This window comes from Ceratotherium simum, chromosome 2 (assembly GCF_057802395.1).
Source record: "Ceratotherium simum simum isolate JZ-2026a chromosome 2, ASM5780239v1, whole genome shotgun sequence".
NCBI classification, from domain to species: Eukaryota; Metazoa; Chordata; class Mammalia; order Perissodactyla; family Rhinocerotidae; genus Ceratotherium; species Ceratotherium simum.
The window spans coordinates 95,550,493-95,576,650 of NC_141901.1; the positions used below are offsets into that span (position 1 = coordinate 95,550,493).

At 42.1% G+C, this 26,158-nt stretch overlaps 1 protein-coding gene across 3 annotated transcripts in view; it reads right to left on the minus strand.

Moving 5' to 3' along the window:
- DNAJC6 (DnaJ heat shock protein family (Hsp40) member C6) overlaps positions 1-26,158 on the minus strand; it is a 131,755-nt gene that overhangs the window by 21,196 nt on the left and 84,401 nt on the right. For all 3 annotated transcript variants that reach the window (XM_087449358.1, XM_087449365.1, XM_087449372.1), the window contains exons 2-11: positions 20,153-20,303; positions 19,021-19,070; positions 18,768-18,916; positions 10,281-10,403; positions 5,779-5,912; positions 5,057-5,251; positions 4,029-4,146; positions 2,614-2,693; positions 1,584-1,777; positions 1,395-1,475 (exon numbers count right to left, since the gene is read on the minus strand). In XM_087449358.1, coding sequence (XP_087305484.1) covers positions 1,395-1,475; positions 1,584-1,777; positions 2,614-2,693; positions 4,029-4,146; positions 5,057-5,251; positions 5,779-5,912; positions 10,281-10,403; positions 18,768-18,916; positions 19,021-19,070; positions 20,153-20,303 — 1,275 coding nt within the window. The remainder of the gene's footprint in view (positions 1-1,394; positions 1,476-1,583; positions 1,778-2,613; positions 2,694-4,028; positions 4,147-5,056; positions 5,252-5,778; positions 5,913-10,280; positions 10,404-18,767; positions 18,917-19,020; positions 19,071-20,152; positions 20,304-26,158) is intronic.

Genomic DNA, 26,158 nt, shown 5'->3' on the forward strand with positions numbered 1-26,158 from the left:
CTGGTAGTGACCTTCCCCTTGAGACACATCCTCCTACAGAACTTTGTTATTTAATATCAGATAGATTCACATTCCAAGTCAAGAACAGATCCACATCCCTTATCCCCAATTCTGAAATACAAAAAGCTATGAAAAGGGAATGATTTCCCTAAGTTTGGTGCAAACTCAGTTGGCAGAAAAATCTGACCAGAACTGATGGGAAAGTATTTATAGTCTTCATTTATCTCACTCAGGGCTATTATATACATGTTTTACTGCAGAAATATTGATCTGTTTGATTACGAGTCATAGTCTGAGATGCCCCTGGGGATGCTGGGTAATATGCAGTTTTACGCACCATCTCACCTTCCTAAAATCCAAATTCTGCATTCCTAAACATATTCGGCTCTGTGAGGTTCAAAGAAGAGACTGTGCGTTTGTGCTAAAACCTACTTCAGAGCCTAACAGGAACGATTTCTAAGTTACTTGCTAAAACAGCATGGAGAGGTTAACAGCGAAGTTTATGAAAAGCCCTCACGTGAGGAAGATGACAGTCTGGGGCACAAGAGGACCCTGGGAAATCTCCCTGCTATCCAGATTTCCTGGGCTCTCCCATTTTCTTATGTTATTGGTCCAATTTCTCAGTAGAAGATTCTGAAAGTAAGCCTTTCAATTCAAAGGAGTTATGAACAAGTTTTTCACCAAACACAGAAAAGTCTGTGTAAGCAATGGGAATACTGTCTTGTGCTCCCACAGCAGAGGAAGGTCAATCAAGAGAATTTTAAGTAGACCGTCACCAGTTTCCTACCCTCTTCAATGGAAAGTCTTTACTATTCAATTCTACACTGAACCTGTGGTTAACCTCAGCAAACTCAAACAAGGAAGGCAAACGGGTACTGCTTAGAATGCCAATGCCAGTCTACTGATGGGAGCAGGCTGAAGGGTTATGTGGGAAAAGATTCTGAAAACACCTCCAGGTTCAGCAGAAAAGGACACTGTGATCGACCCCGACTTCTGCCATGGCTGTTAAAGCAAGTAGCAGAGACACATGGGCACAGTGTTTGCTTCCCCTGTACCAGGGGAAGCTCAGCTCTGCCCCGCTAGTGGTTAGAGCCCCTGAGGGAAATGCCAGACTTTAGATTCTTAGAATATTTAGTTGAAGGCAGGAGACAGAGTCCTTTGTTAATTTCTTTGTGTGTCAGCAGTGTAAATGGAGATCCCAGACAGTATCATGTCTAGAGCATCTATGGAGTGGACAGCAGGGAAGCTGCCTGATTTGAAAAGGAATGAGAGGGGAGAGTGTGAAATGAAGCAGACTCTGAGCGATGTCTAAGTGCTGCTTTCCTTTAGGCTGCTTCCAGGATTGGTCATCTTCATAGAAGAACCACGTAACTGAAGGAAATGCTTGGAAGTACCTTGCCAACAGAGAGAGGAAAAGAAGCCACCTTGCCCAAAATGCCTGGGGTTGTCTGGCGGGATATCTATTGGAGCCTGTCCTGCAAGACAAAAGGCCATGCAACAACCATGAACCGCAGGAAATGAGCCCATGTGATAAACAACACAGAGGCTTCGTCCCGAAAACAAAACCACCAGGCGACTCCTACCTCCCAAGACCAGAGTATCCTGATGCTCCTGGTGAGAGGAGAAGAGGATGCTGGGATTGATGTCTTTTGTGCAGTAATGCTCCCACGGTGGGGTTAAGTCCATCACCTTGTCGTGGGGCTGCAGTTCCACATCCAGAGTCACCTGAAAGAGCTGAGGGTATTTTTCTGGTACATCACATGCATCCAACTCAGGCCTGAATAGGGATTTAAAAGAATAAGACCAGTGAAAACAATGGACCCAGTATGATGTTCAGCACAGAAACCATTGTGGGTTAACTCTTAGCTTAACTCCAAGACTCATTTCCAGGGAAAAACCAACCATTAACCAGACAACTTACTGTACTTTTCTGAGCCTCTGCTTCCTCATCTAGAGAAAAGTGGAGAACAGTGCCTACTCAGAGAATTTGGATACTATTGCATGTGAAAGCATTCTAGAAAGCAGGGCTGGTACATCCAGCCAGTGAGCACGGGCATGGCCAAATCAGTTGCTGAAATAGTGAAATAGGCCCACAGCCGCCACCCCGAGCTCTCGAATGTCTGGCCCCAGCAACTCCCCCTATCACCCCAGCTTCACTACCCTCCACGAGTTTCCTAGACCACACTAGAATACATCAACCAACTGTTAATGTCTGGTGCAGGGGGCCCCCCGAGGACCTGCTTCAGGGCTATGGCCTGGCATCCATTCTCTTGGGTCATTGCTCATATCACACTGCTGATTAAACCGCCTTTCTCATTGAAAAACACAAAGGAATACACAGATGCAAAGGATCATGGTATTGATACTCTGTTCCCTCTTGTTCTCTCACATGGAATTTTAGACCTTTCTATTTGAAGTCTGATCCATTTGTGCTCATTTGTTTACAGCTGAAAGCTGTAAAGGGCAACTGGCCTATGTGTTGCTAGGCTACACTCAAAGTCATGCAGCACAGACTGGGGGATGCCGGCGCACAGCACTAGGAGCTTCGGGCACTGACCCCAGCATTTCACAGCTGCTGGGATCAAAAGCGTTCTCAGCCCAAGCAGCACTCACTTGGTGAACTTTAAAACTGTTGTGTCCAGTGGTATGAATCCAGTATGAAACTGAAGCTGGAATATTTGAGTGTTGGTCACCTAAAAATACATAAGAGAAGCACATTACATCAATCAGTGACAAGGGAATTGGATCAAAGACTCTATTCTGGGGAGCCATACACCTTCAACTGTTTCTACGTCGGAATCTTTGTTTACTATGCATATGAACCGACCTCCCCACTTGGAACTGGCCCAGCTTCATTTCTAGCCTCTCCTCTCCATGAACTCTGCCTTGGCAGGCCGATTCCTCACCTGCTAATGTCCGGTGTTCTTGCACACTGCCACACTTGGACTCATTCCATTCCTTCTACCCAGGACGCTCCTGATCCAACCTGAGGAAGTCAGCCTTCAGGCCTACCTTGAAAGGCCACATCCTCTCTGTACCCCTTCTGGGCCCCGCTGGATAAAGCAAACCACTCCCATTATAGCATCTCATTCTACCTCTACTGTGGTCATGGAGATTTGTACATACGTGAATTTCCCCTGCCAGGCTGAGCCCCTTAAAGGCAGGGACCCAGTCTTATTCTTGTCAATCCTAAACCCCGAGGCAATGACTGGCACAGAGCATGCACTTAGCAAATATTTGATAAATTAAAATATAATTACTTATAGCATTATTACTAATATCCCCAAATGTCTGTCAACTGATGAAGAGATTAATAAAAGCTGGTATAGCCATACAATGAAATATTACTTGACCATATAAAGAAGTGCTGATCCATGCTACAACATGGATGAACCTCAAAACATTATGCTAAGTGAAAGAAGCCAGTCACAAAAGACCACATATTGTATGATTCCATTTATATGAATTGTCCAAAATAAGCAAATCCATAGAGACAAAAAGTAGATTAGTGGTTGCCTAGAGGACAGAGGAGGGGGAATGGGCAGTGGCTGTTAATAGATATGAGGTTTCTTTTGAGGGTGATGAAAATGTTCTGGAATTAGTGGTGCTGCACAACTTTTTGAAAATACTAAAAACAACTGCACTGTACACTTTAAAAGGGTAAATTTTATCACAATAAAGAAAGTGAAAAAAAATTACTTAATCCCACATCCTTACCAGAAATATCCCCTCTCACACTAATCCAAATGGAACACTACAAAAAAGGCACAAGCCTCTAAAGAACAAGGTTTGCTAGAAGTTCTAGGGCTGCCATCTTTGGGCAAAATCATGGGGGCAAGTCACACCCTTTCTGAGTCTCAGTTTCCTCCCCTGTAAAATGAGGGAGATAAGCATCAGTAATCTTCACAGGCTCTTTCTAATTCTAAACCCACAAGTCACTCAAGCCGAAAGTGATGTAGAGAAGACTCTGAAATACTCCTGTTAAAGGATCAGATGAGTTTATGTCATGATTCTTGCTGAAACCATACCTTCGCCTGTAGCCGGCTCCCGATGGTTGATCTCAAGTGATACATGGAAACTACCACATCTCCTTGCATAGTGATGCTCAAGGGAATGAAGATTTTTCCATCTTGGACACGGTATTCTCTTTAAACAGAGACAAAAACATACATCAAAAGAGAGTTCAATTTGGTATAGTAACACAGGTACAGTCCTCTGTGGCTCTGACCAAGGGATCTGTTTGCCCAGGCCTGGACCCAGGAACAATTTCCTGTCTTAAGCAAAGTCAGGAGCAAAGCCAGTACCAACTGGGTGCAAACTGGTTCTGTCATGGAATGGCACTAGTCCTGTCAATCCTAAACCCCTCTCTCTCTATCCCATCCGCATTACCAGATAAACCAACTGCCCATCCCTACCTTGCAGATCTCATTTTCCTCAAATACATCTAGCCCTGATGTATTTGCCTCTCCCTAACTTTCAATTAATAGTGAAAGCAGAGATAGAGGTACAAAAAGTCCAACCAAGATCAGTATAGAAACAGCAATGCAATGCTCTGTGAGGGTCTTGGATACCAATCCTCAAATTCAATCTATTCCAAACTAATTGCATTTGATGTTAACCATCCACTCCCTTCTCTGCACACCCCCTACCACCTCCCACTGGCACCTGCTCTGTATGATAGATTCTATAACTTCTTTCATTACATTCACCATCTACCTAGTTGCTCACCTAGAAATCTCATTCATCCCTGATCCTTCCATTATCCTCACCAGATCTCATCAAGGTCATCTCCTTCTTGAATGTTCAGGTCCTCTGTCCCACACCACTGTCTTAACCCTCATTATAGCTCACATTAGTCCCTTAGCTTGTATCACCATTTGAAAAGGAACGATGGCATCCCTTAATTTCGTTGTGTTTTTCTATGGTTACCGCCTATGTTGAACCTTTTTTTTTTATATCAGCCATTTCACAATGATGTAGTCCTCACAGGAATACGATCCAACTTACACAAGACTTAGGCAGTTCACAAGAAATGAAGAAAAGTATCATGACTTACTTCATTCGTTCAAAATCTGCACAGGTTGTGTATATTTTGGTTTCTCCAATCAGTACATCACAGTAAGGGCGACATCCATTTCTCTGTTTGTTAAAAAAAGGAACTGGGCTGACAGTGATCGACTTAATCGTGAGAGGCTTGAAGTGAGGGCGGTAGGGTTTGTCCGCTAGGAGGTCACACATATAGCCCAGGTATCTAAAACAGAAGATTGACATTCTGTTGGTGCCCACCACCCCAGAAGAAACAAGCAGTCAATCTTTGCTATGAAGTGTGTTCTCGTAAATTATTCACTTAACAGTAAAAATTTACTGTGTTAATTTTTTAAACATTAACTAGCAAAAGAGAATGCAGCCAACAACTTAGGAAAGCTTATAACTAGTGACACTGCTGTACTTCCCCCAAAGAACTGATAAAGGGGTATTTATTAAATGAAAAACCTTATGAAAAAGCTTTATACTAGCTCAGTATTTGAACATCTATTCCTATTTGACCTAGCAGATTAAATTTATCAGCTAAAGGCTGGCTTTGGAAAAATTTCAGAATTTATCTTCAGAAGCACTTTTAATCAAAAAAAAGTAAAGAGATGCAATTTAAATAAGAGAAAGGAAGAAACTGTGACTAAAGAGAAGATAATAAGTCAATTACCTAAAAATGTTTTTTTTTTAAGTACATGATAGCAATTAGACCCTGTCTGCGCCTACCCTGCATCTAGCTTACTTTACCTCCTGTGGGATGGCGAAAGTCCAATTCCTGGACGCTTTGCATATAGCAATCGAACAGCTGGGCCAGGAGTAGAGTAGAGATTACAGAAAATGAACATAGCACCAACCAGAATTGACGATGCTGCCCGTCCATCCTACCAAAGAAAACGTATAAACTTGTCACGAACACAGACCAAAGAGCCACTCATCCCTGAGAATGGCTGTATTTGCAATTAAAAGAGACGGGGGAGACGGAGAGGAGAGAAATCTTCTTAGCTGGGGGTGCCTGTCAATTCAAAATTGTTCACTTGAAAACTAAAATCTGCCCCAGCTATTTAATTCACAAAGCAGCAAGGAAAGACTTATTCTTAAGATAAAATTGACTCTCTACTAACCTAAGAAACCCAGCAATATAGATTTGATTTGTATGTATTTACTGAAAGATAATCTAATCTTCAAAGTAGCTTTGGACTTGTAGGATCAGAACTAATAGTGAGGTCTCTTGTTTTAGGCTGGAGGCAGAGTTCACAGATTAGGCAAATACTGCATTTGGGAATACGCTATGTATATATTTTACTCAAGGTATGTTCCTGATTCATATAAACTGAAGAAGCTTCACCCGATTCAACCACATTCAGTGGAGGAACACATGCAATAACCTTCCTGACAGATGGTCAGCCAGCCGCTTCTAGAACACTTTCAGTGACAGGGAGCTTACTGCTACTTGAAGTAGCCCAGCCCAGCTCACAAGCCTCTTCCTCATACTGAATATACTCGATGATCCTCATTCTTCCTTCCGTCAGGACAGCGGAAACCAACTCCTTTCTCCCTGGGACAGCCCATTACTCTTCCGAAATACCCTCCCTTTCCATCAACCCTGCTATTTTCCAAGTTAAAAACACATCCAATCTGTGAAGTTAATCTTATGTGTCAGCTTGACTGGACTAAGGGATGCCCAGAGAGCTGGTAAGACATTATTTCTGCTGTGTCTGTGAGGGTGTTTCTGGAAGAGATCAGCATTTGAATCAGTAAACTGAGCACAGAGATCCGCCCTCATCAAAGTGGGCGGGCGTCATCCAATCTGTTGAGGGTCTAAGTAGAACAAAAAGAGAAGGAAGGGTGAATTCTCTCTCTCTCTCTCTTCTTCAGCTGGGCCCTCCATCGTCTCCTGCCCTGGGAAATCAGAGCTCCCGGTTTTCGGGCCTCCAGACTCCTGGACTTATGCCTGCGGCCCCCCTTGGTTCTCAGGCCTTCAGACACGGACTAAATTATACCACCAGCTTTCCTGCTTCTCCAGCCTGCAGAGGGCAGACTGTGCAACTTCTGGGCCTCCATAACCGCGCGAGCCAATCCCTATAATAAATCTCCTCTTATATATGTATATCTCTCTGTATAGTCTATATATCTCTGTATCTCCTATTGGTTCTGTTTCTCTAGAGAACCCTGCCTAATACACAATCCCTTCAATTCTTCCTCTGATGTTCCATTTTAAGAGATATCATCCTTCGGTGTACTTCCTGAACAGACTCCAGTTTTAAAGCAAGAACCTTCAATGTGCTGTGCAGATGTGAAATGCAAGATTTGAGATGTGTTCTGACCAAACTAGAGAGGAAATATCATCATCCTCAGTCTGGGCACTATGCTTTTATTAACACAACCCCAGGCTACACTAGTTTAAATGCAGGCTGAGTTGCACCATAGACTCTTATTGATCTTTCTATCCACTAAAACCCCTAGTTCTTTTTCAGATGGTGTATTAAGCTAAAGGACAAACATATTTAACCTTTTAGAACCAGAATGCAGGACTTTACTTTTATCCTGTGTTTAATTTCACATTGTTAGTTTCTGTTAAATGACCAACCTGCAAAACCTTTTAAAATCCAGATTCCTTATTCGACCCTCCCAATCTGAGAAAACTGATAAGCTGGATCTCCACATCTTCATCAAAGTTGTTAATTATAAAGGCAACCACATGCTCCTGCTCCTGGGAGGAGGCTGATCCATTAATCACCTACCTTTGGAAGCAGATATTCAGCCACAATTTGACTAAATTTATAACAATCTAGCCCAAATTTCTCCATCTAGATTATAAGAAACTAGGAAATATCTTGCAGGAATCCAATAAACTATCTCTACTATTAATCTATTAGTCCTGTTGCAAAAGTTCAGTTGGTTTAATATGTGTGTTCATAATGAACCAATGTGGACTCCTTTTTTCTAATAGTTTAAAATCATCTGTGCAAAAATTTATATTAGAATTTTGCCTTAGATCCAGCTCTAATGGCCTAGTGGTTAAAGTTTGGCGCACTCCTCTTCGGTAGCCTGGGTTTGGTTCCTGGTTGCGGAACCACACCTCCCATCTGTCAGTAGCCATGCTGTGGTGGCTCACAAAGAAGAATGAGAAGAACTTATAACTATACACAACTACGTACCGGGGCTCTGAGGGGGAAAAGGAAGAAAAAAAGGAGGAAGATTGGCAACAGATGTTAGCTTAGGGCGAATCTTCCCCCGCACAAAAAAAAAAAAGAATTTTGCCCTAAATTGCCATCAGGCTCACCAGCCCTGTAACTTTCCAGGATCAACCTCCTCCGTCTTTAGGGAAAAATCTCCTCTCCTTGCTTGCCTGGCACCTCTTCTTCCTGTTTTCCTCATATTACATAAGAAATCCATAATTGCTTTTCCAGCTGCTTTCAGCATTCTGTCACATAATCTACGTCTAGAGAGTGGATTACTTTTAAGTACCGTGAGGCCCTTTTACTATCTCCCTACCTACCATCTTTGTCTTAATTATCATTGTTACTCCCTCTCTAGCTTGACATTTGTTCCCCCTGATAAAGGAAACAGAATAAGAGTCAAGATTATACCACGTGTCTAAAGCACTTGCTGCTGTCCTTATTCCAAGGACAGCTTTTTCTTAAAAAAGACATTTTTCTCAGTTTTGATTCTTTTTACATGTAGCCTTCCTGATACTTTTAACAGGTTCACAGCTCTGAGATATGTGTCTCCTCCTTTTATCTGCCATGCAGGTCTTTTAAAGTTTTATTAGGTGTTTTTTAATTATTATTAAAGGATAATGCTTATCTTTTAGAGTATATGCTTATTATTTTTAATAAAAGAGCAGTATATATAGGATAAAAACAAAAGATCCTACCCTCCACTTCAATTCCATTTCCCAAAGACTTGGTGCAGACTTCCAACTCATGCCTGTCCTTCAGTGAGCCTGGAGAAGCGGCCTGTGGACTCATAATCCTTTGTCTGTCTCTTCTTTTTTCTTTTTCATTGGGTTTTTATTCTTTATGATTGTATCATTAGAACTGGGAGCCTCTGGTCTCTCTTGAGCCATCTTCCCTTACAAAGCTGTCAGACTTACGCTCACTGAACTTTTAGAAAGTTCTTGAGTAAAGAGAAAAATCACCAAGGTGCCCAAAGGCTGCAAAGTTCCAAAAAGAAATCTGTCCTGTTGCACAATCTGTTGTGTCTCTGAAAGGAAAACCATTTGGCCTCTCACATTAAACTCCTACGAACAACACGTGTTTTTCCTTTATTGCCAAGAGTTTGGGGATGTGAAGTGGAAAGAAGAAAAAATGCTCTTCAACTTTCTACCCTTTTAGCCAACTGGCTCTCAAGAAAGAGGGAGAAAATCATCAAGTAAGATTATAGCAAAAAAAAAAAAAAAAACCCCTGAAGTTTATAGAAGCAATAGATAGTTCTAGTATTTATTCTCAGATTCCATTTGTGTGTTCGTTTGTTCATGTAGTCAATCACTAATTCAAATCTCTCATACCTGAGGTACAAATGTAAAGAAGGCACAGTTCTTGCCAGCAAGATGCTCATAGTCTAGTGGGAAAACAGGCAGGTTACCAGATTATGATGATGCGCGTATTAAATGCCACCGAAGACATTTAGATATACGGTGGGAATGTCCATATTGTGAAAATACTAAAAAGAGTCAGAAATATTTTACCCAAAGTTGAGTTTTAAATGATAGGTAAGAGGCCTCTGGAGGAAGGTTTGGGGAAAGGGACTCGCACAGTCAGTAGTCAGAAAAATCATTGGTCCCACCAGGAATTGTTATAAAATATAGTCAATCTATGTGACTACTTACAAGGACACAGCTGTCATTTTATTTTATTTTTATTCAAACACAAAGGTAAGAAAAAAAATATTCCAATGTGTTTATGTGAATTTTATTCACACAAAACTCAATGGTATTTTTGCCTGTGCACCCACAGCTCGTTTCTACCTCTATATAGTAGTTGGCACATTCTAGAGGCCCTGTGTTATGTGGGTTGTGTACGTATCTGTCTCTCAAACTAGTGCTCAGCTTTAATTTAAGGCAGGAATAACAAGTTCTTCTCTCATTTTAATATCCCTCACATCACCTAATTTCCAAGTAGGGCCTTAAATGCTTATTCAACTTAAATGTTACCTGTTCACCAAGCTGTATAGGGCCACTCATCTTCCACCAAACCAAACCAAACCACCAAACGTGACAACAGCAGCCACAACAAAAGCTTACTCACCAAGCAGTGGACAACGCAGACGTTTTTGGGATTCTGCAGTAGCCAGTTATACATATTCCGACACACAGCAAAGAGGTTGTGCAGACTGGGGGCCTGCCTAATGGGCCAACTGCATTCTGAGACCTAAAGGAATCGAGCAAAAGAAAATGAATTCCCCCAGCAACTTCCTCTCTTTGAGCATGTATCACACCAAACAACTTCTGAAGTGAAACTACATCTCCTTTAATCTAGAAAGGGAGAGCTGGGAACAGGGTCCAAACACAGAAAGAAGAGTTGTTTAATCCAGTAATTTTTTAATAAAAAAATTCTCTTTCAGTAAAGGTATGAAAATACATTTTGAAATATGTTTTAAATTAAACTAGAGAACTTAAATTACATATTTGAATTTTTAAAAATTCTGTGAGGTTACACTGAATTTAATTTCTATTTAGAATAAAATGTTTTGACCTGCCTACTAGATGCTTAATTATAGGATTATATTATAAATCCTGCACTACCCCTAATTTTATTCCAACTGATAAAAGCGAAAACACGAAAAGTGCTGCCAAGTGAGCCAAAGGCAGGCTCGTTCAGGGTTCTTATTTCCTTCTCTTTAGTGAAGGTACCCACAACAACATGGGGCAGCCTCTAACACACACGCTCATCTACCACATTACAGAGCATCAACTATGTTCCTAGATTCTGATTGGCCCTGATCTGTACAACAATCATGTAAGACAAGGATTAATTAATACGATCCCCATTTTCCAGATAAGAAAACCAACTCTCAGAGGCTATCTCGTCTAAAGTCCCACTGCTGGTCAGTACCAGAACTGCATGCCAGGTCTTCTGAGTATAAATCGCTGTGCTATACCAGTACACTGGCTGGGATGATCATTTGCCTCAATATACTAGGCACGATCCTCAATCCATTAGATATTTACTAATTCAGCTAATAAACAATAACAAGAAGCTTAGACTTAGACAAACTTTGTGACCTCTTTGAGCCTTTCTTCATAAAATGCGGTGAGCGATACCCACTTACCTACCTCACAGGGTTGTGGGTGCTACGTGAGAATGTATTTCAAGGGCTTAGCTCAGTATCTGACACACACAAAGTGATCAATAAATGCTAGCTATTATTATTATTATTATTTCATCAGTTAACTGCCAATGCAAACACACGAGGTCAGAGAGAGCTAGCTATGTTTGAAAAAAATGAATGAAACTATATGGCGAGAGTGTGGACTGAAGGGTCAGATGATACAAGGCCTTGTTAGGAACTAGGAGAAGTATTTAAGAAAGAGAATGACTCTCGGATCTGCATTTTCCAAAGACCTCCAAGATCCAGTATGGAGAATGGATGTGGCTGACATGAGACTAAAGTCAGGGAGACCAGTCAGGAGGTTGCTGAGGAATCTTATGTAAGAGATGATGGTGGCTTAGGCTACATGAGTGACAGCGGGGTACAAAAGACTTGAGGAATTCAAGAAACAGAAAAGAAGTGGAATACCTGTGCACAAGACTCAGCGGTTGATCAGATGGTGGCAGTGTGTGAGTGTGAAGTGGTGTACTTAAGAGAGAGATGGGCGAGGAGTCAAGGATGACGCCCGAGTTGCCAGCTTGAACGGCTGGACAAAAGGACGGCAGGTGCGATTTACTGAGCTAGGGAATTCTGGAGGAAAAAACAGGTTTTACAAGGACAGTGCCATCAGAAAGAGCTCTGCAACACTACCACCACCACTAAAACCCAGATGTCTCAAATTCCTAATGTTTAACAGGGGGGAAAGGGAGGCAGGACCAATCTGTTTGGTTCACCCTTTTCTGGTAACCAGATAATCTGTAGAGCTGACATCCGAAAGCAAACAGGCAGTTTTTCTCTCTGGGGCTGCCAAGAAAGACCATTCTTTTTGGTTAATTTGTAACTTTGTTTCTACAAGGTGACTGGGGGATAGTGGCAGGGGACCTTCTAGGTTACTCATTTTCCTATACCTTTGGGAACGACAGGTGTTGTTTATTAAACACAGTAGTTGAAATGCTTGACATAGCTCCCAAACAATCCAGGGTGACCCCGGATTGGGCCTCTGTCCATTTAAACTTCACAACAGCTTGCCCTTTTACCCAACATGATTTAGGGCTATTTCTGGCCGATTCTTTACCCTCAAATAGATTCCCCATTGATGTGCTCTCAAGGAATGGAAATGATATGTCGGTTAAAAAAAAAAGAAGAAGAATTGGGAAGATAAATTTTGCCATCAGAAGAATTGCAAAATGTACATTTGTACAAGCTGCTTCCCGTCTGCAACGCTTTTTCTTCCCTTGGTAGATTCCTATTCATGCTTCAAAACCCAAGTTCAAGCGTACTCTTGTCTCTGACAGTGTCCTAACACCCACGGGCAGAGATGCTCAGTCAACTCAGTGACCTTTGTACCCATGCCCTTGTCATTTTCATCTGTTACAGGTTTTACCAGTAGAGCAACATGGTTAAGCCCACAGGTTAGGTTTTCACCTGGGCTTTACCACTTACTACTTGACTAACCTTAGGCAAATTACTAACCCCTCCACACCTGAATTCTCTTGTGTGTAAAGTGCAAATGGGCATTACACGATGGATGTGAGAATTCAGCAGCACAACACAAACACAGAACTGCCAGCTGTCAGGCTGTACTCGAATTAACTGATTGTGTCTGTCTCCCCCTCTAGACACTGAGCCCCATGCGAAGAGAGACCATTATTCACTTGTGTAACTTGACTTCAGTTTCATGTGCCAAACAGCAGGTGCTCAGCAGGCACTTGCAGAGTGAATGAACGAGTGAAAGAAGGAAGGGATGAACCCCATTTGGCAATCTCTTTTTGGAATAGATTTGTCTACATGTACAGTATCTTGAGACAGGAACAGGTGAATCAATTTTAGATTGCAACCATGTAAAACTGTAGTAAATTTGTTTTCCCAGCAATATTTTTAAACTTTATGGAAACTGTGTCACCCATACAAACACTAAACGTCAACATCTGTAATGAGTCTCAGCTAAAAGTTAGCTAAACTGTTCTTAGCACAATAGGCTAATAGCTCCCCAATCATTAAATCAATCAAGTAAATAATATTAATTTAAAGTACTCCATAATTACATATTTACTCAATATATAATTATACACCATTAAGCAAACATACAATTAGAATTTTTTAAAAGCATGTGCTTGGTCTAAAGGGGGAAAAATATTAAGGCATAAACAAAACCAAAAAATTTTAAAAAAGATCAATCACTGGAAGCTATTTTTGTAGCTCTCTGGGGTTCACAGCTTCATGCAGTCAGCACAATCCTTGGGCACGTGACACTTCACGATGCTGTCTCCAGTCTCTGAACACCTGCTAGAGCTGCAGAGCGTCAGAGGACGCCATATGGATCACAAGGCTGCCATGGTACCACCCAGCGGGAGAAGAGGCCAAAACAGCACCAGGGCTGGATGCCGTTCAATGTTCATCTCTCCATCGCCCCAAGCACAAGGAAAGATGACATAAGCATCCCAGTTGCTGAGCCCAAGAGCAAAAAGCGCTACAGAGACTCAGACTGAAGAGCCATACCCCGTGTTTTAAGAGGCTGACACCTTTTTGGAGGACAGGGTACTGAAGTCAATCATTTATTGTGGCATTTTATTCTTACTAATGATAATCATAGCTACCACCCACTGCATGCTTACTCTAAGCCAGACACTGCTATCACATTTATTTCGTACAGCAAACCTACAGAAACATTTTCTAAGTATTTGTGAGATAGGTATTCTTATTGTCATCCCCATTTTACATAGGAGAAAACAGAGTCTCAGCTGAGGTGAAGTGACCTACCCAGGAAGAGGACAGCTGAGATGTGAACCTAGGGTCATTTTTAAAGCTCAAAATTTGTACATATTATATGAATTTGGCCTCAATAAAAATAATAAAACATTGTGCACTTTCTATACCACACTGTCTGATGATCGATTATTAACCACAATTCCATCTTACATTTGTGAGGTGGCTACGGCTTCAAGTGATGGCTATACAGTCATGCGTTGCTTAACGACAGGGATACATTCTGAGAAATGCATCGTTAGGTGATTTCGTGGTTGTGGGAGCATCATAGAGTGTACTTGCACAAATGTAGATGGTATAGCCTACTACACAGCTAGGCTGTATGGTAGTCATCTTACGGGACCACTGTTGTATATGCGGTCCGTTGTTGACCGAAACGTCGTTATGTGACACATGAATGTATTTTACCAAGGTTGAGACATTCAATTCACTGAAGGCTGCAGAACTAGAATGTGGGGCTCCCTGGTCCTCTAGCTTCCAGGCCAGGGACTTTTTTTCCTGCCCCCTTATTTCCTGTCCTTACACTGATGCATGGTGGCAGAGGAGAGATGCAGTATAAGCTGTAAAGTCACTCCTCTATGGCCAACCCCCTTCACCAACCAGCGAACCAACCAAAGCAGAAACAACTCAGAGCTATGGTGACCTCTTTGGTGAGCTCTGGAAGGAAAAGGAAAAAAAAAAAAAAAAGGTTGACCTTCAAACAATCAGGAGCCCTTTAAGAAGCCCAAGTTGATCATATATTTTCCAAAAATTAAGTTGTTCCCAAAGGGGAAGAAATCCTACAAGATCATGTGGTTTAGAAACAGTCAAAATGAAGGGAGATTCTAAAACAACCAGCAGATGGTTAAATTCTAAAGCCATCCATGGATCTAAACACACAGTGGACCCGGGTCTTTTTAACTCAGACCAAGAACCTCTGGTTTTGATGATGCATCTTGCTGGTCTCCAGGACTCCACTGTCAACATCAGTGCTTTTATTTCCTCAAGGTGGATACTGGATAAGAAGAGTCAAAAAACTGACGTTCACTACCTGAATAGGTATTCTAACACCTCACTTTGAGTGCAGGGCTATCTGCCGTGTGTTGTCTTGGGTTGAATCCTCTGCTAAAACTGAGACTAAACACAGAGTCCTATTTTAACATTCTGTTACATATGCAAATACTAAGAAAACTGCTATTTGATTATTTCATATTCCTGTCAACCCATGTGGCTTCTAAGCATAAAAGCTAATCAAAATACAGGATGCTGCCCCTCCGCAAAGTAAAATCTTCCTGGAAACAGCCTGTCTCTGCCACCACCCGTATCCCCAAACACAACACATAATAAAGATGTAAAGTGGCTGGGTTCAGGTTTCAAGGCATGGAGATACGGACAGAGCTGGACTCATGTGAATCTGTAAAAAAAAAAAATCAGTCTTGTTTTTGGTCTTTTCCAACACTGTATTTATGGAAGATTCTGTCATCTATATTTATTAAAATAAGATTTAATTGCAGACCTAGCACTCCACTGACCTGGAAGGAGGAGGAAATTGTTCTAGTCCTCATGGACTGAAGATGAGAACCAAGAAAACTTTTCTAAGTAATGCAACAATGAGATGCAAATCCATTCATGGTGTTAGTGCTGGGGAGAGAATGGACGAGGGGCTTGAAAAGAGCTGCAGTCACATCAAAAACAGAGCTAAGATGAAAGTACTAAGGCTTTGGGACTGTCTTGCTGAGATGCAACGGAGGGTTGAGGGAGCTAGGTCAGAGGGTCCAGTTCCATTCTGCGGAGTTCCTGGACTCTCTGGGAAGGGCTGAAGATGTGGTGCCATCCTGTGTGTTAGGGGAAAGAATTGGAAAAGCCTTGTGGCATGTGGAAATTCCTCCTTTAGGGAAGTTAGGCTAACAAAGAAGGGGTGGGGCGGGTGGCATGGGCGGCCTTTTAGGGAGAGGGAGCAGCTCATGCAAAGAGACAGTGTGTGTCTCCCCGGGTTGGAACATGGGGTTTTAAGCAGTGCAGAACAGTGCAGGATGAAGCTGGAGCGGTGGGCAGAGGCCAGATCATGAGGAGCCTCATAAGATACATTCCACAATTTGCATGGAGGAGAAATAACCCCTCTCCTTTCACCTATACAAGACTCACTCATGCTCCAAGGTCCAGCTCTCACTGCTGTCTCCCTCCACTAGACTCCGTCAGTAGGTACTGTAAACACTATCTACTTTTGTCTTTAGAATGTCCTGGGTTCTCTCTCCAACTAGGCTTAAGTGCCTTGAGGACAAAAACCAAATAATTATTTTATATGTATGTGTTTAACAATTCTTGGCACATTCATTCTTCTGAGGAACATTTATTAGCCATGCCAGGCACTGTTCTAGGTAGCAAATAAAATAAACATGCTTGCTCCCTGTTCTTCTAAGGCAAGTGAGAGCAGCCCAGGGCAGATGCTCGATAGGTAATTCCCGCTTCCTTTGGCAAGACTGTTAAGACTGGTCACAGGGGCCGGCCCCGTGGCTTAGCGGTTAAGTGCATGCGCTCCGCTGCCGGCGGCCCGGGTTCGGATCCCGGGTGCGCACCGAGGCACCACTCCTCCAGCCATGCTGAGGCTGCGTCCCACATACAGCAACTAGAAGGATGTGCAGCTATGACAGACAACTATGTACTGGGGCTTTGGGGGAAAAATAAATAAGTAAAATCTTTAAAAAAAAAAAAAAAAGTAATGTTTTAAAAAAAAAAAAAAAAGACTGGTCACAGAATATGTAGTTACACTAATAGACGCTTTTCTTTAAACACCTTTATAGAGATTGCTTTTGAAAATAGTACACAAAGAGACATCTTTATACATATGAATGCTTTTATAATGATATTATATCTCTATTTACTTTTAGAGGGAAATTCCACATTATCACAGGTCTTGCAAGATCAAATAAAATTTCTATGAAATACTGTGCAGGATGTTCTACAGCCCTTCAACTATGAAAATGATGGCACTGACTGAGTCTCCAAACATGAAAAAATCAGTTCAAAAGATCTGCAGCCGACTTAGAATATCTGCCCACATTTCTGTTTGATGTTAATTCACTTGCTCTGAATTAGGTAACAGACGGAGTAAGAGTGGGGAGAGCAGTCAGATATTGGAAATTTTAAAAAGCTGCATTTAAACTCTCCATTATAGAATGACGGCTGAGACCTTACCACTTCAGAACGGCTTTACCAGTGCTTCTCAGAGAGCGGCCGGTCCCCAGAGCAGGCGCAGGAGGAGCCCCGGGAAGCCGTCAGCAGTGCAGTCTCACGGCACCCCGCCCCGCTGAATCAGACACTCGGGGCCTGGGGTCTAAAAGCCCTCCGGGCGGGTCTGCCATCCACTACAGCCTGAGAACCACTGGGCTCCCTCTGGCCTACTCCGGGAACCCTCAGAGAAAAGAGTCCTTAACAAAACTCTCCCTTATCGTACTGAACCTCAGGACAGGAAGGGGTCTTAGGGAGTAGACAGACCAACCTTCTTGTGTTTTATACAGATCTGGAGACTGAGGCCCCGAGATTATCAATGGCCACTGAAATTTGGAGCAAAATGTGTTCTGGCATCAAAGCTGAGATCCTAGAGACACAGTATGGAAAACCAGCATATTTGAGATCACGTTTCACTTTTAAAGAGTCCAATGTGTAGAAAACCCTTTCTGTGTATTAACAGATCCAGATGGAGTTGCAAAACCACTCTCATCTAAAGGCTAAGTCGAAATATTTGAAGACATTCTTGAGAGAGAAAAAGCCTTATTTTAGTGAGCAGATCAAGAATTCAGTGGCCAGAAATATCAGGCTCGATATCAGATTCAAACCTAAGCCAGGTCTCATAGCTCCTTAACCAGCCTGAAACTAGGAATATTTCTCTGCTTAGTTCAAAAAGTTCCTTGAGAGAATCATCCAGCTTTTTCCAGGTAACACTGTCAGCCTAGGGTGACGGTTAAGAAGACAAGCCTTAGGCCACTTGCTAGTTGTGTGGTCTTAAGCAAGTTACTTTAACTTTCTGTGCCTCAGTTTCTCCATCTACCTCAAGGGACTGTTGAGAGAATTACATGAGATATTGCATGTAAAGTTCTCAGCACAGTGTAAATCCTCTATAAATGTTGGCTGCTGCTCTCACCATGACTAATATTAGAAATAGTACCGCCAAACCTACAGTGTGGACTGTTTATGTGCTATCCTCCACTTATGAAAGATGTACCATTACCGAATGTCAGAAAGCTATTTCCACTAATTCTGGTGTGTCTGTACTGGTCCAGCCACACTCCTCATCGTGACGGCCAAGTGCCAATAAGGAAGGGTGAAAGGCATAATTAGCGTTACGGCATGAGGCTGGCCACCTGCCCCACGCAGCAGTTCAAGCCCCCCCTGAGCCTCAGAGCAACATGCCCTACAACTGAGCAACCAGCCACAAGTGATTTAGGCCCCAAATTAGATGGTGTTTTATTGACAGATAAACTTTCCTGCAAATATCCTCACCCAAGGAAAATTTTCAGAATATCTCATAACAGGCTCAGAAAGATTTTGTGGATACAAGTGTCCAGAGTGCAGAGTTTTGCAGCTTCATGTGCCTAAGCGCAAAAGCTCTGGGAGAGTTCTTAGCAGGAAAATACCCTGTTATATCTTCCACTGTGCAATCCCTGGGCTAAATTCCTTACCCTGCTGTGGAACTTGGCTGTTCGATAAGACTTGGGCGACAGATTGTACACCGTGTAGTGGTCAGGATGTCTGGAATCCAAAAAGCTTCGAATGTCGTCAACCTGATTCCTGAATCCTATGTCAACACTGTCCAGAGGAAAGGACATCACTGGGGGGTCACAAGAAAGAAAACAGGTCACACAGGTGTGCCGTCACGATGGGCAGCAACTGAAGGCTGAGCTAGTGAGCAGCTGATAAACGTGAGAAACTTACCGATAATTCTGGAGGTAACGTAAGTGAAGTCTAAGTCTCCCTTCGTGTAGCTAGAAGCAAGACAGGAAAGGCCACTCATCAAGATGATCCAAATATGCCAAGATTCCTCTCTCTCAATCACTTGCCCATCAAGACCTGGGACACTTCTGTCCAGCAGGCATATTTTGACTTCCCTCAGGCCTTCTCTCTAACAAGGAAGCATTGTTGAGAGAACATAGTCCACGCCCTCAGGAGCATAAATCTACCGCTCCAACCGGTGCACCCAACACCCTTTACAGATGAACAGAATCATGAACAGAATCAGTCTCAGAACAGAAAACACTACTTATTTATTCACACTGACTGTTCCAGCCTCTTCGCCTCCAAGGAAGTACCTCTCATTGTGTGAGCAGCTAGGGGGTACAGGACAAAGTACTGAGAAAGAACAAGGGATCCCCTTTTACTGTCTATCAGGGCTTGGAGGTGAGGGATAAATTTTATCTTTGAACCAAGATTAAAATGTTGATTAATATACTGGACTTGACATTTGAATTTCTGACTCAAAACTGCACATTGTAACTTAAAATGACACCAGAACTTTCTAATAACTGAGAATAAAAAGGAATTCGTATGGCCTACTTGTAACAATTTTCATACAGTAGAAGGGTAAAAAACTTCTCATACTAAATAAATTTTAAAAAGCTATTAAGATACACAAAATAAAGTGTTTTGATTACAATCTATGAGTATTACTTATTTGAATTTCATGTGCATTATTATCTCATTTAATCTTCAACCTACCCAAAGACACAAATCCTACCAGGGTATAAAAGTAAAGCTCAGAGAGGTTAATTAACTTGCCTTAGGTCACATGGTTAACAAGGGCAGGTAACTCATTAGAACCAGGATGTTGGATTCAAAAGCCAGGGATGGCAACCACTCTGTTCTAATGTCCCAGTGGGCTGAGTACTCCCAGCCTGTGCTTGCAGATTCTGAAGGACTCAACTTATGGCTTCAGTGACGTCGCTCAATCAGATCCCATGCAAGTCCACCACAAAATTGAGAGTCTTTGAGCCAGACAAGTAGGTGACAGGTAACCAGATCCTTTGGGGACACAGAGGTCCATTGATTCAAGCAGGGGGAACACACGTACCTGGTAACAGATTGTATAACTCTGGAAGATGTGTCTTTGAGGGTGTCCTTCAAGTTGTCCTTCAGGTTACTGAAGAGCCTCCCGGCACCTCCTTTCACCATGTCAAAGAGACCTCCCCCATAGCTGGGCTCCATGTCTGCAGAGGAGGCACCTGCCAACGACAGACAGAAAGGAGGTGATGCACGGACTACCCAGGAAGCCAGTCCCTCTTTGTTCTAAAAACGTACACAGACCATCCTCGGGAGTCTGGGACAGATGTTCCTGGAATTTACGCCCCACTTTCAGAGCTTACTGACTCTGGGTCACCACAGTGCTGCTGGTCCCGAGAGGACCCCAAGGCAAGTCCCTCACCAAGTCCAGGGACAGAAACCTCCCTGGCTGCATGTCTGATACCACAGCCATTCACCACACGTGCCAGCTGAGCACCTGCAACGTGGCTAGTCGGAACTGAGGTGTGCTGGAGGTATAAAACACACACCAGGGGCCAGCCGGGTGGCATAGCGGTTAAGTTCGCGCGCTCCACTTCAGCGGCCCAGGGTTCGCGGGTTCAGATCCTGGGCGCGGACTTGCGCACTGCTTATCAAGCCCTGCTGTGGCGGCATCCCATATAAAACAAAGGAAGATGGGCACGGATGTTAGCCCAGGGCCAATCTTCCTCAGCAAAAATAGGAGGATTGGCAACAGATGTTAGCTCAGGGCTAATCTTCCTCACCAAAAAAAAAAAAAACAAAACAAAACACACCACACACCAAATTTCAATGAGAGCCCAAAAAAAAGAAATGTAAAATATCTCATTAATATTTTTTACATGGATTACATGTTGAAATTATAATATTTTAGACACATTGAATTAACTAGACTATACTATTAAATTAATTTCACCTGTTCCCTTCTACTTTTTTGATGTGGATACCAGAAAATTCACAATTGTCTACACGGCCTGCGTTATACTTCCTTCGGACAGGCTGCCCCAGTGCCCATGCAGAGCAGCAGCAGCTTAGAAGTGAGTCCAGGGGCCTCCTCTGCCCTTCGAGGGAGCAGGCTGTGTTAGAAGACCCACTCAGCGGCTCTCCCTCAAAGTAGCAGCTCACTCCCACCACAGGAAAATATCTTCTGAAGTGCCTTTAGAACAGCTTTTAGGCCTGAGGATGCATGGTGGTCATTAGTGTTACCTGTCAAGTATTTCAGATTCTCCTCCCTACAGCTTCATAAAATTGCAATTTCTGGCCCCTTGTGGTTAGCTCTAGCCCAGAGTTTCTCAACCTTGCCACTACTGACATTTAGGGCCAAATACTTCTTTGCTGGGGTGGGGAGGGGGATGGGAAGGGGGGCAGTCCTGTGCATTGCAGGGTGTCTAGCAGCATCCCTGGCCTCTAGCCACTAGACAGCACCAGTAGCATTTCTCCCCTCCTCCCCTAGTTGTGACAACCAAAAATTGTCTCTAGACATTGGCAAATATCCTCTGGGGTTGGCGGGGAGGGCAAAACTACCCGTTTGAAAACCAGCGCTCTAGCCTATGATATATGGGTGGAGGTGTTGTGTGTCACTTCCAGGATAGAGCATTTAATTGTTAGTGTGACATTCTCCATAGTTCTCATTCTCATATTCTCTCTCTCTTTCCCTCTGCCATAGTAATGGCAAGGTTTGAGACTGTGGATGCTCTGTTCAAGGCTCCTGGATCCCGGAATAAGGGGCTGTGTGGCAGAGCGCCCAGCTGACCTTTCTTGAATATATAGCATGAGTGAGAAGTAACCCTTTATTATTAGAAGCTGCCAATATTTGGGGAATGTTCATTACCACAGCATAACTTAGCTTAGAAAGATTGATCCAGGAAAGAAGTAGGAATCTGAGTGGAGGGGGCTCTGCAGCCTAGCATCAAGAGCATGAGCCACTCTCACCTGTGTCCTGGCTCAGCCTTGCTGCCCCCAACTGTGAGACCTTGGGAAGTCAGTCTTTCTAAGCCTCTTCCTGTCTATAAAATAGGGATAAAAACAGTGCCTACTTCATAGGGAAAGATGAAATGAGTGCATATAAAGCTATTAGCACAGTACTGAATGTATCTAGGGGTCAATAGATTATAACTATACTATTACAATGCCACACCTTGAAATTCCTATGTTGACAATATTTTTAATCTTTGCTCACTTTTCAACTCTATGATGACAAAGGGCAAGTATGACATCTCTTCTTTTTTAAAAATTGCAATATTTGTTGTGTACTTTAAACTACGTTAAAAGGATAGGTCTCTGAATCTCAGGTATGGTATAACCTAGGAAGTTATTTAGCGTACAAGAGCAAACCTCCATCACTTTGACTCTGTTGCTAAATAAGCTTCCCTCAGGACAAGGGGGATGCACATCTATGTTCAAACTTGGTAGGTTATGTTAAGTGAGAGGTAGATGCATGCATGTGGACAATGATTAAATATGTTTGTGAAAAGTCTGGAGAACAAATTTAAAAAAAAAGACCTCATGTTAAGTGTTCTTACCAAAACACAGCACACACACACAAAACAACACAAAGAAATCTTTGAAGGGTGTGGTGATAGCATCATGAGTATATGCCTTTGTCCAAACTCATCAAGATGTATACATTAAATGTGTATAATATTTATATATCAAAGCTAAAAAAATAAATTGCAAGAAAAAGGAAAGTTGGAGGAGGACTCTATATATTAAAATATTAAAATGTTAAAAGACAAATCATCCAAGTACAATGTATGGGATGTAACCCAAACAAACTATAAAAAGTTAATGATATTTATGGGCAACTGGAATTTGAACACTTACTGGGTATTTGATATTCAGGATTTATTGTTAATTTTTAGGTGTAATGATATTGTAGTTATGTTAAAAAATAGTCCTTATCTTTTAGAAAGAATACTGAAACATTTATGAAATATATGAAATATATATTTATGAAACATAAATGAAAAAAATTGCAATGTTTAACATTTTTAAAAATAAATAAAGAATAATAAAAATACTCATGTAATAACAATTATAATTGCTAATACTTATATAGCACTTACTATGTGCTAGGTATTATTCTAAACATTTTACCTATACTCACTCATTTTATCCTCATAGCATACCTGTGAGGTTGATATTATTTTTCCATTTTCTACATCAAAAAACTGAGGCGCAGTGGTTAAGAAACTTGTCTAAGGGTATACAGCTAGTAAGTAAATGGCAGAGTTGGGATTTGAGCCCTAGGTAACCTTTCCAACTACATCCCTCTTTCCTCTCCTAATACTATCCTGAATTTAATATTTATCATTCCAAATAATTTCTTTAAACTTTCATTACATATGTAGGTATCCATAGGCAACATATTAATATTGTTTTCCATGCTTTCAAGCTATATGTAAATGGTTTTGTTTGCAACTTTATTTCACTCAGCATTGTTTATAATTCTTCTATGCCGATACCACATGTAACTCTAGCTCACTTAAAGTGTGCATCCTTTGCCCCACTGATGGACACTAAGGTTGTTTCCTATAACAATGCAGTTATGAACACATTGGCTTGATTACATGTGAGAGATTCTCTCTAGGTTATACCTAGGAGTGGAAATTGCTTGTAGGTAGGATACGCACATCTTCAAATTTCTAGATATTAACAAATCATTTTCCAAAGTAGTCGTATCAGTTTAAACTCCTACTCATAGTGCATATGAGCTCCCTCACTCTATATGCTCCTTAACAATTCATATCATCAGACTTTAAAACTTTTTACCAATATGGTAAGTATGAAGCAATATCTCCTTTTCGTTTTATTTTGTGATTTTCCCAATTACTAGTGAGGTGGTATATCTTTTATTGTGTTTACTGGCCAGGCAGCTGTTTTTTAAATCATACTTGAGGCACCTACTCAACTCCTCTGTGCCATTTAAATGCTCATACATATACCTATTAATACGTGTTAACTGTTAGGTACTAGCATCCTGATCACAAGAGCTATTGATGCCTAAGTCACCATTAGGCATCTATTTGAAAATGAGGCTCTACTAGAAATGGCAAAGAACAATCAATGCTGGTGAATAAACAGATGAACAGACACATGGACAAACAATAATGTCTGCCAGCTACTGAGCTCTCCCATGCACAGGAACTCCATTGGACTTTCACATTAGTACAATTTCACGTAGTGGGAGAGAGGGAGAGTGTTTACTATCCCCATTTGATAGATGAAGAAATAGAGGCTCAAAGAGGAGGAGCAACTCACCTAAGATCTCAGCTAACAAGTGGTAGAGCCAGGGACTCAAACTCAGCTCTGTGCAATTCCAAGGCCTAAGCCACTTCCGCCATTTCACACTATTCCACAGCTCCACATCGGTGCACCACGCTAAGCACTGTAACTAGGATGATCCTTACTTGCCTGTACACAACCACGCCTCTCCTGTTCCTTGCTCTCCTCTACCTCCCACCTGTAAGCCTTTCATCAGGCTGCTCTCAGCAGCAGATGCCCTCACAGTAAGCACTCTCTTAAATCATTGCATCTGTCAGAGCAACCAAACCAATCTCATTACGTAGGCAGCCTGAGCCTCTGTCACCTCCACTGTTTCACAGCCCTAAATAAAATGCCAGGAACTGGTCTGATGGGCAGCTCCACAGACTAGGGCTAGAGCTACAAATCTGAGAATATTCTCTTGTGTTCTGCTTCCCTGCGACGTAGGGCACGTTATTTCCCTTTAAACATGCCCCACATAAAAATCTGTACCATGTTTTCATTTTAAATATAGCCAGAATAGAGTAGCATAAAATGTTTATAATTCCCGTTTCTATCCCAAGTTACCACTCCAGCATGAATACCCCTCTGATAGATTACTGCTCTAAGAGATGACACCAAATTGATTATCCAGACCGCTCTCCGACTCTCAATTTCATGCCGGAACAGAACTCTGAGACACCAACCTATTAAAAGATATAAATATCCTCCTTTACCTAAAAATCAGATTCTCACCATCACTTAGGCTGCATGCTCTGTTCATTAGAGCCTTGGAACCCTGCAGAAACCAGTACCACTTGACAGAGTCCATCTGTAACCTTCACAGACTCAAATTATACGTCAGACCAGCCAGGACACAAAAAAGAGAAGAGAGACGTTATCTGCTTTTGTCCTAATGGTTCTTTTAGGCGGGTATTCTGGCTCTCCCTAATGAGCTACATGAGGGCCAGAGGCACAGGTTCTCCAAAGGACATCTGAGCCTCAGTTAGTTGAGAGCAAGGGCAGAGAGGTTTCAAACAATGACACAACAAAGAGGGAAATGGTGCAGTCAGAGACTGATATGCAGAAGAAAAACGATGACTATAGATCAGGGGTTGACAAATCCAGTCCATTGTCTATTTTTATACAGTCTGTGAAATAAGAATGGCTTTTACATTTTTAAATGATTGAAAAAATTCAAAAGAAGAAAAATGTTTAATAAGGTGAAAACTATACGAAGATGAAATTTCAGTGTCTATAAGCAAAGTTTTATTAGAACACAGACGCACTCACGCCGTTACCCATTGTCTATGGCGGCTTTCATGCTATAACGGCAGAGATGAGCAGTTGTGACGGAGATCTTAGGGCCCACAAAGTTGAAAGTATTTACTATCTGGCCCTTTAGAGAAAAAAATTTCTAATCTCTGCACTAGATGGTTGAAAAGACTTGCATTCTTAGGAATCAGAGCTTGCCACCTCTGACACTTTCTAAATGCTTCGGCTAAAATGGCATCCAGCGGTAAGAACACACCCTGAGCTTCCTAAAGGGTCTTCGGGGATTTGAGGGTCTCCGAAGGTGAGAGTGGGGAGGTCAGAGTTGAGAGAGCATGAGAGTGCCATTGGGAGAGAAAGATCCAGGTCTGTGCCTTCAAGGCTCCAGGTAGATTCTTGTTCTATGATGTCTTGTCATTTTAAGACCTAAGCCCACCAAAAACAAGCACCAGAGAACTGCACTCTGCCCGCCGTGTCGTTTCTAAGGACGTAATAAACAAGTTTTTCTTGGGATTCCTAATGTTTA